At 45.0% G+C, this 14,857-nt stretch overlaps 1 protein-coding gene across 2 annotated transcripts in view; it reads right to left on the reverse strand.

Moving 5' to 3' along the window:
- The window catches only part of LOC142769161 (uncharacterized), a 66,227-nt gene that overhangs the window by 36,510 nt on the left and 14,860 nt on the right, over positions 1-14,857 (reverse strand). The window contains exons 1-3 of one of the 2 annotated variants that reach the window (XM_075872118.1): positions 10,474-12,626; positions 8,880-8,936; positions 2,346-2,414 (exon numbers count right to left, since the gene is read on the reverse strand). In XM_075872118.1, coding sequence (XP_075728233.1) covers positions 2,346-2,414; positions 8,880-8,919 — 109 coding nt within the window. In that variant the 5' untranslated portion in view covers positions 8,920-8,936; positions 10,474-12,626. Of the gene's footprint in view, positions 1-2,345; positions 2,415-8,879; positions 8,937-10,473; positions 12,627-14,857 lie in introns of those variants that run through there. The other variant, XM_075872117.1, reaches the window with a different exon arrangement.

Genomic DNA, 14,857 nt, shown 5'->3' on the forward strand with positions numbered 1-14,857 from the left:
TCAGGACCAAAATAAAGCTTTAACACGATAGCGTTAAAGAGCTTCTGGCGCGAGAAACTCGCCACCGGCGTCTGCCACGTTGGATTTATTTGATTCGAATCCAAGTCCCCTTCGTGTCAGGCCAGCACTCCACCACTGAAAAACTTTGGTGCTTTGATCTTCATGAAAAATTAGCCTTAAGCAGGTTTGATATCGTGAGAGGAACTGTATTGATATAAGTAATTAAGCGTTTTAGAACAGCAACCATGTTACGAGTGGGAAGTCGAAAGCTTCATCCATTACAAAAGCATCAGGCATAATTCTTCACCGTCGTCAGATACAACATAAAAATTGCAAAGAACTTTCAGCTGGTGTGGAGCGGGTATCTCTGAGTAACTGCGCTGGATGGCATAGTGAATAATATTTTAATTTTTGTTTTTATTATATATCTCTTACATACTCAATTTAGCCAAACTTCTTAGAGGAAGTACGTGTCAATGTTTTTCGAAGTAACGCAAGCAAACACATGAATTCAACCCTATAGAAAAATTTTAAGATTTATGCGGTAGTGGGTACGCTACAAGTGTGATTGTAGCAGTTACCCAAAGAATGTTGAAAAAATGCCCTGAAAGGCCGCTGTTCCAGCTTTCACTGTGACAGCTGCGCATTTTGCCCATCCATAGCGATGTTTTTTTTTTAACGACAATCAATACAAATTGCACAATGGTGTATATGGTTAAAGAAATTAGGCAACTATTTTTTAATAATATGCATACAGTTTCAATCGACTATGACTACAAATTCCATCATCTCACGGAAGACCTCAATTCGTCATTAGGATACTGAAGTTTCTATTTTTGTGTTTTTATAACCACGGGTATCCACGAAGTAATTTATGCGTTTTGAAGCGCAACATGCCATCAGTCATCTATGAAATGACAATATTAATTGTTTTGGCAGTTTTAGCTGCCGGTCTACTTCTCATTATTGCCATGTTGTTACAGCTTTTCAAGTTCAGTGGTACCGCAGCATAACCGCTGCATTGAGTGCCCTACGATCGCTTTCTTTCATGGTAGCGGCGTGACTGCGGGAAGCATGTGCCTATATTAACGACCGCTGGTATGCTGCAACAGAGTTTATCGATGCGGCTAGTGTTTGCACGCCGCCACACAGTTGACGCACCTACGGTTCGACAGGGCATTATGACGTGGATGAATTGCTGACGGACCGATATGGTGAGGTTCTGAGGTGTTACCATTGGCTTGGCGACCAGGATTGGTTTTTTTTGTTGTATTTTTGTATACATTTTACCGTGTATATATAGCTGCACTTGTTCAATGTCACGTTGAAGCAGTGCAGCTGCAAACAAGACGAGCTTACATGCTTTTGAAGTTATGTGTGAATCCAGAGCTTGAGATGAAAGCTTAAAAAAAGCCAGGCCTGTGCGGAAGGTGCAGCACAGTCACAGCGAAAGCTAGAACAGTGGCCTTTCAGAGCCTTTTTAAAACACTCAATCGGTAACTACTGTAAGCACGCTTGCTTGATACTCTCTAGGGCCCTAATATTCAACTTTTCGGAGTAGCAGGCCGACACTCGCTATGCTATTTTTGTGAGCCTTCAGAAAGTCGTTGTATCCGCTAAACACTTGCAGGGAATTTTGTGCCGATTATTCGTGCAATGGCTGACGACGATGAGGAATTATGGCTGAAGTGGGCATGCGCCATAGTTATTAGGGAAACAAGAACAAACTTTTTCGATGGTTTGGAGCATTGGATGGCGCATTTGTTACGCTATTCGCATTGTGCGACGACTGGTTGTTCTTTCGCGGTTGTAAAACGCTTTTTAAGTCGTAATTACGCAATTGCTTTCCCGACATCAAGCCTGCCTAAGGCAAGTTTGAGAACAAGTCAGAAGCATCGGTGTAGCTCAGTGGTAGACTACTGGGCTGGCACCCAGCGGTCCCGGGCTCAACCCACACTGTGTCATCGGTACTCGTACTCCTCAATAATTCGCGCGATTTGCTTACGCACACCGGTGGAGGCGGCAGCGGTGGCCAACAGCGGCGCTGAACGAGACCCGAGATGTGATCTCATAACAGCTTTTGCTGTAAAAGCTCCTTTAACCTACAATGAGGAGCCCAACTTTTTACGGTTGCTGAACAATCTCAAATGAACAGAAATAAATTCATGTTATCACTTCTCAAAAAATTATATTTTTTTTCTATGTCTAGCATAAGCACAAGCCAATCAAAAGGACGGTTGAAGCGGAAGCTACGAAGTTGAAATATTACGTTATTATTTGAATGAGTTAAATTGAAACGAATGGTGTACACTTTCTTCGACCTTGAATGTGGCCGATATACGTACTCCGCAGTGGTGCTGGTCCTGGTAGGAATGACGCTTGTCGAGGTGGTCCCATCGGTGAACCAGGATTCCCTGAAAATAATGAGGCTCACTTATTACATACTTTGCAGATGAATTGAAAACAGGTTTGAGCAAGTGTAAAGTTGACTTGCTTTTTTTTTATTTTGCTTCCGTCTTGTTTTGTGTATGTTTCTTTCTTTCTATATATGTTTGTTTTTTTGTCTCTTTTATCTTGGCGCAACCCACCATAGGAGATCGTCCATGAAATGAACGGTGCCTTGCCATTCAGAAGGAAACGTTCATAATTTTGAAATGTCCAGTTTTTGATGAATAAGCTTGATTTTTATAATTTTTAACGATGAACTTAGCATTCTATTCTTCTCGTCTCCCGAAGTAAATCACAAACGGTTTCGCAAACGCTCCTGTGGCTAAAACTCACACGGTAGCCCTTAAGGATTGAAGTACTAAAAGAGTTATGTTTATTCTCAACCTTCGAAGCGGTTTGTGTAGAAGTCTTTTCCTCTGATTGGTGAATAATCTGCACTTCAGAAAGATATGATCAAAAGATTCACACTCATTGCAATAGAGGCATAAAAACGACTGTACCGGACTAGACTGATGATTAGGTAATGGTGTTTTGTGGCGCAAGGGCCAAGGCTGGCCAAAAAGCGCTATGTCAATTTATGTTGGGATGTCAATGAATCATGAGTAACAATGTGTTAATAATATCGTGGCTGTAAAAAGGCCTAAAAGAGATATATACAACAGATGAAACTTCAGTTCGTATACTGGGGTGGGCGTTGAGCTACATTTTGAAGTGGTAAGAGGTTAAAATAGATTAGAAGTACTTGAAAAAAGATTTTTAAAATGCATTTGTGTTCCGTGAAAGTGGCACTATTGCCTAAACAGGGCCCTTGTTTGATCTCAAGGGCTTGGAGACATCCGCCTGTTAAACCTACCACAGCAGCAGCCTCTCTTGATAAGCTGAGTTATGGAACTGTTTGTGCAATAACACGCAATGTTTGGACTTTATTTAAAAAGCCTAAAATCAAGCCCATGCTGAATAAGGGGTCTGAGCGGAGGAATAGCACTGGGTGCAGTGGTATATTGTGTTTATATGCTAGGGGAAAATAATTTCTTCTTAGTGTGTCAAGTGTCCGGCATTCCAATAATGTGTGAAGGACGGTTATTGGCGTCTCAACACACTCACCACAGATAGGAGGATCATTGCCAAGGAGCAGGTGGGTGTGCGTATTGTATGTATGGCCTATTCTTAGTCGGCAGAGCGTGACCTCAGTGCGTCGCACTTTACTACAAGGAGGTTATTTCCTTATCTGTTGTATAATTGTGTGAAGTTTGTTGGAAGCCCTAGTAGTCCACAATGGCGGCAAGTAGTCCCTCACCTTTTTGCGCACAACTGTTTCAAGATCCGAGGCAGGAAGACCTATAGAAAGGTTTCTAGATTCCATTCCTATGGCAGTAGCCATTCTGTCAGCAAGCACGTTTCCTTCAATGCCTCTACGGCCAGGAACCCAGCATATTACTACATGTTGTTTTGCTAGATACGCTTTACACAGAGCTGCAAAGAATTCGACAAGAATTGCATTTTTTCTGTTCTTAGTGTTTTCAAAGCTTTGACAACACTAAGCGAGTCTGTATAGATAACCACCTTTTGAAGCTTCATACTATAAATATACCTGACAGAAGAAGGAAGTGCTTATGCCTAAACTGTAAAAATACTCGTCTGTGGATGCAACCTCTCAAATTCCGGGAACGACGGACGCACAGCGGCATAGGACACGCCCACGTTGGGTTTTGATGCGTCTGTGAAAAATTCAGTGCATGAGTACTTAGACTTGAGTTCTAGATAGTGCATTTGTATGTGTATTTCTGGAGCGTGCTTAGTTACTTCCACAAACGACGTGTCACACTCTAACACCTGCCACTGCCATGGTGGCAAAAGCCTCGCAGGAGGCATTAAAACGTGCTGAACGGGGACATTTATTTCTTAATTTAGGTTTCTCACCCGTAATGAGAACGGCTGTTGCACTGCAGGTTGGTGTGCCTACAGAGGGGCTGAGCTCACATCATTTAGGGTGGTGTGAGTGGGATGCTGTGGATCAGATATTATTTTAATAAGGTACATAAAGCTTGAATATGACCTTTGCAAGTGAAGCGACCATTCGTCACATTTCACATAAAGGTTCTCTACTTGACTTGTCCTGAATGCTCCAGTAGCCAGTCGGATACCGAAATTATGAACTGGATCGAATATTTTCAAAGCACTTGGAGCGGCAGACTGGTAAGTCACAGAGCCACAGTCTTAGCGTGTGCGTTTGAGGCTTTTGTAAAATTTTATGAGGCATTCTCTATCACTGCCCCATGACGTTTGTTACAGTGCTTTAGGAATATTCATGGTTTTAAGACTTTTTTTCAGGTATTTTATGAGGAATAAAGAAGAGAGCTTCGAGTCTAAGATCACACCTAATAATTATTGTTCTTTGTTCAAGGGAATGTAGTGCCCTTGTATATGAACATCAGGGGTTCGGATTGGGCCTCCTTTTCTGGAGAAAAGAACGCAGGAGTTTTTCTGAGGCTTTAGTTTGAACCCATTCTCATTTACCCAGGTTGACAGCTTATTGATACCTAACTGCATCTGCCACTCACATACTGCAATATTACGAGATCTACTGGGTAAATGTTTGCAATTCTTGGGAAATATGCCATCAAATTCTATTCGACTTGTTTGTACAGATCTGCTTATGAATAAAATCTTACGGAGCTGCACTTGTAATGTTTCCAATTGTGTCTGTGCGAAAATGACTTGGGGATACCGTAATCTTGGCCACAGATGTCCGAAAAATTGCGTCGGATGATGAAGAAATATATCTTGCAATCTCCTCAATGGCTATGCATAGATCTTTAGAACTGTACGCACGGTTAGGACTGGGAAACCGACTACGAAAAAAGGCAGGCGTGCTTCTTTGTATAAAATAGTATTTGATACAAACTATGGAAGTCCAAGGCTTAATCGTGATGATTCGCGTTCTAAAAGAACCAGTGGTCGTAGTTTGTATGCAGGTGCACCAGAAAACAAGACGCAGCCGAACTCTAATATTGGACGAATACACATGCAGTAAATCATGATGAGAACTTCCTGGCGTAAACCTGATCATTTGTTGCTGAGTCTACGAAGCATCCCCAGCGCACGTGTTCCTTTTTCAGCTATGTTTTCTATACGTGGACTCCAATTAGGCTCTCCCGTATAAGTGATTCCTAAATACCTAACAGATTCTGTCTGCGGAATAACGTCTTGCCGGTAATGCAAAGCGATATGAACCGAAACACTCAGGGAAAAAAAAACTAACATCGCACTTTTTTTGTCAATAAGTGATAAATTAATGATTTCTAACTACGTTTCTAGAGCGTTTATATACGTATGCAGACAAAGTGAATGTGTACCTGCAGCTGTAGCAAAAAACCTGATATCGTTGGCATATACATACGCTTGTGAGTCCATCTGTACATCAATAGTGCATAGTAAAATAATATATAATAGTGGCGATAACACTCATCAATTTATGAGACCTCTAGTTTGTTTGTGCCTTAAGGACGACAAAACAGTTGAGAATAGTGAATTTCCTATCGTTTTGGAAGGAATCTACGCATGTGACAAAGCATTGTGGTAGACCTGCGTTTTTATGTGAATTTATTATTTTTGATTGTTCCATGCTGTCATAACCTTTTGTGATAACTATGGTTACTAGGGCGGCTTATTGTTTCTTATAGCAGGCAAGCTGTATTCTACTTTCTAAATCGACATGTGCACACCAAATTGAGCAACCACACCTGAAGCCAACTCGGCATGGGCTCAAGACTAAGTTTTCATTCAACCAATCATCTGCCCTAATGTGTAAGATCCTTTCATTTAGTTTTACCAGAATAAATGTAAGTGCTATAGACATAATGTTGTCAATCTTAAACGCAGCAAGTTGTTTTTTTTAATAAAAAATTATCTTAGCAATTATTCAATCAGGCAAAATCCACAAGTTTCTGATAGAGTGGTTAAACAATATCAGGAGTTCCTGGGGAAGAACCTCATGGATGATTTATATTGTTGAAGTATTTATGCCATCAGGACCTGGCGCAGTATTGGGCAAGTTTCTTAACTACTACTTGTTCCAACTCCAAAGCAGTGATCTCCTCGAAACCGTCACTTTGCTCGGGAGATCGCGATTGGTTTGAGAAGGCAAACGTAAAGCGAATTTCAACTCCTTTTGCATTACCTTCGAGAAAACTACACAATTCACTTGGAGTAGAAACCACTGATTCAATGTTGTTGGATGAAGGTATAAGCTTTTTGGTTCTGAGGAAATTAAAAAGGGATTTCCTGTTGCTAGGTTTTGACAGAAACTCAGAACGCTGACTGTCATAGCTGTATTTCGCAGCGGCAACTGTTCTCTTAAAAATGGCAGCCACATATTTGTAATCACTCCAATTTCCAGGGCATTGGTTGTAAAATAGGTTACGCCACGCAACCTTTCTTAGCCGGTAATCGCGTGCATTCCACCAAGGATTAGACGTTTGTTATGTCCATTTACGTTTACATTGAATTTTGATTTATTTAACGATTCTTTTATCACGTTACTTAAATTCATGGCAGTTTGCTTTCACTTTCAACCATTCAGTTTGGCCAGGCGGCCCGTAGTGACTTTTCAAATGTACTAAAATATACATGAGTAATTGAGTGGCTGGTTACAGAGGCCACCGAACATACAATCTGAAATTATATAGACAAGTGGTCACTACTTGTACCCAAGCTCAGGATAGACCATGTAGAGATAATCAGGTTAGGACTGTAGAAAGTAACGTCAATCGTGGAACGAGGCCGACTACTAACAAAAGTGGATGTTCGTGTGCTAATAAATGTTAGGTTATACTGTGAAACCACATCCCACAAACGCTTCCCACTCATATCGGTTCTGAAACACCACGATGTATGGTGAGAATAGAAGTCACCTGCCAATACTACTTGCTTTCTACACGACGACATTTCAGAATTGAGCACAGAAGTATTCAATTCAATGACTTTGTAACTTCTTCCTCGTTCTCTCTTTCTTGCTTTTTAGTTATCTTTCTTTTTTGCTCTGTACTCACTCTTTTATTCATACAAGTTAATGCATCTCATGCCGAAGAAATTAGTGGTGCGGGAGAGAACTGCAGAGTGCATGAATGGTGAGTTATGGCCTAGCGCACGCTAAAAAAATAGAGTATATTCATGATTAAAATAGTTTTTGAGAACGCGTACCTTCGTAACAGTAGCATAACAAGTTAGTTGTAAAATGTTAGTTCGATGAGCTCCAAAGTTAGCTTTGCCGAATTAAAAAGCAGATGCCACCCATGTGTGTATCTGCAAAGGCCTGCATTCATACAAGGTGCCACCTTTGCCGATTAGAAGATTGAATTGGCTTTTAATGAAAGCAGATCTGCCGATCCCGAAAATGTGGGAGCACGGGGGCTCGTAGGCGTAGGGTGGTTAGCCGATGGTCAGTGAGTTTGACAAAATATGTACGAACAAATCGGAAATGTTGTCCCCTGGTGCAAGACAGGTAGAAATGGGCATTTTGTCCTGCAGAAGACAAATTTCGAGCGCATAATCATTGCCAATAGAATGCCCTTAACGACCTCAAATGCGCTAAGGAACTTTTGCAATCGGCGTTGTCAGTCCCATGTTTGTCTTTACCTGTCACCGACTTTCACTTGGGGCCAGTCGCGCAAATTTATTCTGCTCGAATAAAAAAAAAACAGGCCAACCACTGTTCAAAAACAACCTAGCCTGCACACGCACAGGAATTGACACATTGCCCATTCCACTCGCCTCACCGACGATATTAAACAGAGAAAAGAACACGGAGTATATCTCATATGCTTATGAGAGTATAGGCATGGCCCCAATAATTTTCCTGAAAAGGGCATGACATTACACTCTTGTACGTTCCAGTACAAGACTAAAAGAACCTGTTTACGATATAAAACAACTGTAGCGTTTGTTCAAATACATCATTACGGCTGCTTATTATTTCTTAATATTGTATTAAGGGGAAGCTTGACCACAAAGAATGCTTGATTCCAATACGTATACTCATTGTTATCATTTTCATCACCAGCAGCAGTCCCAATACGCCCGCAGCAGGGCAAATGCCTCTCCCATGTTCAACCAATCAACCTTCTTATCTGCTCCCTGTTGTTCCGTTATACCTGCAAACGTCTTAATATTCTTGGACCATGTAACTTATGACTCAAACGTACGCGTTTGCCTTCTTTTGGACTCCAGTAAGGCAAACACTGTTTTTATTTGATGTTATATATTGTGAAAAAGTTCAGGGCAACATTGGTATAAAGGTAAAAAGTTCATTTGTACCCGATATTATATAGCACCAGCAGAAGAAAAATACCCATCAGTACCATCAGGGCTGAGAGTTGTGCACTTATATAGTCAAAGATAAAGTATGTTATCAAAAATAGAGTAAAACTTACCATAACTTGAACGAAAAGCATCGATGAATACGGCAGTCATGTTAACTGCTGTGTTTGCTGGAATCAGTCAAAGGAATAAATATATACATTTAGAGGTTACATCATCAGTTTCCGACGTTTAAAAGGGCAGCGAAGAAAGCTAACAAAAATTGGTGCGTAGTTTGAAGGATATGTATCTTAATAGAGGTTAGAGCATATGGCAATATTTATCAATAAAACCCTTTTCAGTATTTATCCGATGAAACGCACAGCAGTTCATTAACATATTTCAGACCATCAACTGCCCCGCTGACAATAGAGTGATCGAATGCTACCTGCCCTTTGATGGTCTAACTACAAAATACGATTCCATAAAATTTGCGCTAGAGCCTCTTTCGGGCGTTCTCTTCAGCAGCATAACGAAAAAGTGACAATCACTTGTATGAAAGACATTGTATGCAAATTCCTAATGGAACCTCGCACTCAGTAGGTAGTGAGAGCGACCCTCGCTATGTAGTGAAGAGGAGGTGAACGTGAGGCGAAGGCCAGCTTTGCCTCCTCTGCCGCAAGTTGCTCAAATGAAAACTTCTTCTTTTCCTTCTCAAAACGAAAATTGCTGGCCCAAACTTTCTGAATGTCTTATTATTAAACAATACTGTGTAACAATGTAAAAGCCATACTTTTCCTTAGACCACTACAATGAATAAACTCAACCGCAATATGAGTGATATTGGTATTTCTCTCAACAATGTTGTATTATCATGATAAAGATCTCATTTGCTCCCGAAATATATTATTCGATATATATATATATATATATATAAATATATATATATATATATATATATATATATATATATATATATATATATATATAATGAGATCTAACAGACAGTAGTGCCAAGGAATGTACAGGGGATGTTATTAGAACCAATGGAATGTAAATAAGAAGAAAGAAGAAAGAAAAGTGGATAAAAAATAACCAGCCAAAAGCAGGAATCGAACCTACGACCTTCGAATAACACGTTCGATGCTATAACTACTGAGCTACCACAGCGGCCTTCCCTCCATCCACTTTTTTGGGTTTAAATGTGAATTTAGAAGTAGGAGTGTGTGGTGTACACGTATCCCGAAGGAGTACGGCCACCAGCGTGGGTCCGGTCTTAGCGAGCCGCAGGGCACGCGTTAACCGTCGCCGTGGCGGGAACACGATACTGCTCAAGTCGCAACACTTTATTGTGGCAACACCAAACGCAGTACAGCCCGTTGCAAAAAGGCGCGGCGGGAAAGCAAGTAGGCTTATCCACGCCACGGGCACAAAGTACTACACAGGGGTACCACGAGCACGTCTCCGCGGTAAAGTTAATCCACGGAGACACCGGGACAAAGGGGGCCCGGTTGCTCGAGCGAGGGCAAAGGCGCTCGCGTTGGCTTCGAAGGGAGACGGGTCGGCGTAGCTAGGCCACGCACTAGGACACCGTACTGCCCTTCGGCCGTGAGTACGCAGCGGGGCAACAAAAGATGAGCGTTCGCATCGGGCGCGAGGCGCCGTCAGCGAAGTCCGACGAGCCCCGAGCGACGGGACTCGACGGACGGAAAAGAATGCGTGGCTCACCGTTTGAAGTCCCGGACTGTACTCACCGCTCCCGACGCAGCGCGCGAAAACCTCTCGGGGGTCCCCCGCGCGCGGCGCTACAGTCAACATCCGCTACCGGGTGAGGGAGTTAAACGTCACTCCGCCCTTCCCAGCGCGGCTGACGGCAAAGGAGGGCAGACATGTCGGGACATGAGAATGGCAGAAAAGGCGGGAAAGCCCGCGCAAAGGCAGCAGGCCAGCCTCAATTCCCACATCCCCCCCTCCTAAATTTGCCCTTTACCGGTCTGCAAAAGGCAGCCGGACGTCACCCATGCAGTTAAAATGACACTGCTATGAGCTACAGCTAACCTCAGTCCAGCCCTGTTACTGCTGCTAAAAAAAGATCACAAATGAGAAACAAAACATAAATAACAAAGTAAACACATGACACTATACAAATAACTGCGGAAGGGAGGACAGAAACGTGGCACTGGTGTTTGTGGTGCTTAAGGGGGAAAGCGTCCACTGCGCGGAGGGGCGGAAAAGGGCGTGACAGTGTCCGCTGGGTGCGATGCCCGAGTGCGAGGTCAGAGGTACAGGAGGGGCTCACTGATGGCTCGTTGCTGCTCTTGATAAGCCGCGAGTCCGACGAAAGCCGCTTCGGTTGTTCGGAGGCCCCGCATTTCTGGCTCGATGAGGGAGCTGGACGTTGCGGGAAGCCGGGCCTCTCCGGTGGTCAGGGAGGCCGAACCCGAATTGGCTGCGAGGCGCCCTGGCGTTGGCCGGCAGCATATAGCTGCTTTCAGCTGGCCTCGCGCAGGAGCCATGGTGGGAACGGCAGCAGGGCTTCTTCGACGGCGGCCGAGAGCAGAGCACAGCCAGACGGTCTGATGTCAATGGGTCAATGACCCCCCAGCACCTCCAGCGTCCGCATCGATGGGGGGAAGCTATGACGCACTCCTCGCGGGCTCGCACCGAAGCGTCACGCACTCACACACACCGCCGACAGCTGCGCGAGCGTAGGCGCAAAGCGTCCTTCGTCTCTCTCTCTCCCGGCAAGCACCGACACACAAGGTCACACACAGCTCCCTTCGCGGTAGACGAAACGAACACGGAAAAAAAAAGTAAAAACAGAGCAAAACGACACTCAACATCTGGCGAAAAACAAAACACAAATAACACTTAATATTAGACAAAAGAAACATAAAATACACATGAACACTTAAAAAAAAAAGAAACACTGGCAGCAGACAGGGCGGGGTCAACTCCTTTACGAGAAAAGGCCGTAAAGAAGCTAACCTATACTGAGGCTAGACAGTAAACTGAGGGCCTTCGGTTGCGGAGAAGTCCGCCGTCCGGCGCGAAATCACAAAGGTGACCGCTTCCTCAGATTATACCGGTGCGGGGTCCGAATGCGGTCCGCCGCTCCGGGTGTGCCCGTTGCTTGCGCGAAGTGCCGCAGGGCACTGGCGCAAGCTCGTCAGACCATGACAAAGGGCTTCAGGTCTGCGATGTGGTCACGGCTGAGTTTTCCCAAAGGGGATCTTTCAGCTAGTACGCGCCACGGACGCTCACTGACAATCGGTTCATAAGACCGGGCGGCTTTCCAACCCTTGGCTCAACCGTTTGTCAGACGTGGCAGGCACGGAATAGCGATAAAAGCCACGCTTCGTGCCGGGCCAGGTCACAACATTGCTCAGTTTGCAAAAACTTTCGAGCCACTCAGGTGACCGGCCATGGGTTCGTCATGAGAGGATCGCAACAGTGCGGCTCTCAGACTTTTGGGCATAACCACCTTAAACGGGTCTATGGACTCGTCGTCAGTGGCTATATATTTCAGCAGGAGCCCGTCATGGTCCAGCAAAATGAATCCGCCGGGGACTCAGCGACACACGCTGTTTCAGCCCCCTAATCGCGCCCGCCGCAGAACAAGCAGCGTAACGGCGCTCCGCGCCTCGTCAAGACGGTTTAACGGCGCCCGCCGCAAAGCAAGCAGCGTATACGGCGCTCCGTCCCTCCGAGACTCGAAACGGATCCCTCTGCTGAGCCTTCAGTAGCTCTTCGCTGCCGAAAGCAATTCCCATTCTCCCAAATGGGGGAGTCTGGTATCGCGCCCACTCAGGACCGCAGCAACCGCCGCGTGAGTCGGCGTTACGGGTTCGCTCTCGGCCTCGTGGCCTTCGGAAAGCTCCCCCGCTCCGAAATCCGAAGCCGTCGCACCGAAATCCAGGTTTTCGGCAGACAACAGGGGGCACGAGATAGCGCGTCAGCTACCACGTAGGAGTGTATTCACCACAAAAAGGGGTGACGACACAGGCGAGCGCCGAAGCGCGCCCGTCGATAGAGGCGGTGGCCTCTTGCTGCAACGCGGCATGCCACGAAGCAGACATGTTGCGACGAGCCCGAATCGCGCAGGCGAACTGACTCGCTAAGAGCAGTCAAAAGCTAGAGCTTTTGACACCGCGTTGGGCGCCAGTGTGGTGTACACGTATCCCGAAGGAGTACGGCCACCAGCGTGGGTCCGGTCTTAGCGAGCCGCAGGGCACGCGTTAACCGTCGCCGTGGCGGGAACACGATACTGCTCAAGTCGCAACACTTTATTGTGGCAACACCAAACGCAGTACAGCCCGTTGCAAAAAGGCGCGGCGGGAAAGCAAGTAGGCTTATCCACGCCACGGGCACAAAGTACTACACAGGGGTACCACGAGCACGTCTCCGCGGTAAAGTTAATCCACGGAGACACCGGGACAAAGGGGGCCCGGTTGCTCGAGCGAGGGCAAAGGCGCTCGCGTTGGCTTCGAAGGGAGACGGGTCGGCGTAGCTAGGCCACGCACTAGGACACCGTACTGCCCTTCGGCCGTGAGTACGCAGCGGGGCAACAAAAGATGAGCGTTCGCATCGGGCGCGAGGCGCCGTCAGCGAAGTCCGACGAGCCCCGAGCGACGGGACTCGACGGACGGAAAAGAATGCGTGGCTCACCGTTTGAAGTCCCGGACTGTACTCACCGCTCCCGACGCAGCGCGCGAAAACCTCTCGGGGGTCCCCCGCGCGCGGCGCTACAGTCAACATCCGCTACCGGGTGAGGGAGTTAAACGTCACTCCGCCCTTCCCAGCGCGGCTGACGGCAAAGGAGGGCAGACATGTCGGGACATGAGAATGGCAGAAAAGGCGGGAAAGCCCGCGCAAAGGCAGCAGGCCAGCCTCAATTCCCACAAGTGACAGTCAGCGCCATCTATAAGCCAAACGACGAGCGTAAAAACACACTCATTCATCCACTTTCTTTCTTCTTTCTTTTTATTTACATTCCATTGGTTCTAATAACTTCCCCTGTACATTCCTTGGCATTACTGTCTGTTAGATCTCATTAATATTGTGTTAAAACACGGAAAAACGAGCCCTCAGATATACACTTCTTTCCCTTATTTCATTGAACGAGGGTCTCGTACTGGCAGACTTGGTGTGTTTAGGTTGTATAAGAGGGACAATTAATCAGCTGCCCGCTCATAATAAGTTCATGTGCTACGTGACGCCAAAACATGCGAATAAGAGTGTTTTCACACTCGTCGTTTGGCTTATAGATGGCGCTGACTGTCACTCCTATTTCTAAATTCACATATAAACCCAAAAAAGTTGTTGGAGGGAAGGCCGCTGTGGTAGGTCAGTGGTTAGAGCATCGAACGCGTTATTCGAAGGTCGTAGGTTCGATTTCTGCTCACGGCTGGTTATTTTTTATCCACTTTTCTTTCTTCTTATTTACAATCCATTGGTTCTAATAACTTCCCCTGTACATTCCTTGACATTACTGTCTGTTAGATCTCATTAATATTGTGTTAAAACACGGAAAAACGAGCCCTTAGATACACACTTCTTTCCCTTATTTCATTGAACCAGGGTCTCGTACTGGCAGACTTGGTGTGTTTAGGTTGTATAAGAGGGACAATTAATCAGCTGCCCGCTCATAATAAGTTAACGAGCTACGTGACGCCAAAACATGCGAATAAGAGTGTTTTCACACTCGTCGTTTGGCTTATAGATGGCACTGACTGTCACTCCTACTTCTAAATTCACATATAAACCCAAAAAAGTGGATGGAGGGAATGCCGCTGTGGTAGCTCAGTGGTTAGAACATCGAACGCGTTATTCGAAGGTCGTAGGTTCTATTCCTGCTCACGGCTGGTTATTTTTTTATCCACTTTTCTTTCTTCTTTCTTCTTATTTACATTCCATTGGTTCTAATAACTTCCCCTGTACATTCCTTGGCATTACTGTCTGTTAGATCTCATTATTATTGTGTTAAAGCACGGAAAAACGAGCCCTTAGATATACACTTCTTTTCCTTATATATATATATATATATATATATATATATATATATATATATATATATATATATACATATATATCAACAGAAAACGGTTTTTTA

The sequence above is a fragment of the Rhipicephalus microplus genome, chromosome 8 (assembly GCF_043290135.1).
Source record: "Rhipicephalus microplus isolate Deutch F79 chromosome 8, USDA_Rmic, whole genome shotgun sequence".
NCBI classification, from domain to species: domain Eukaryota; kingdom Metazoa; phylum Arthropoda; class Arachnida; order Ixodida; family Ixodidae; genus Rhipicephalus; species Rhipicephalus microplus.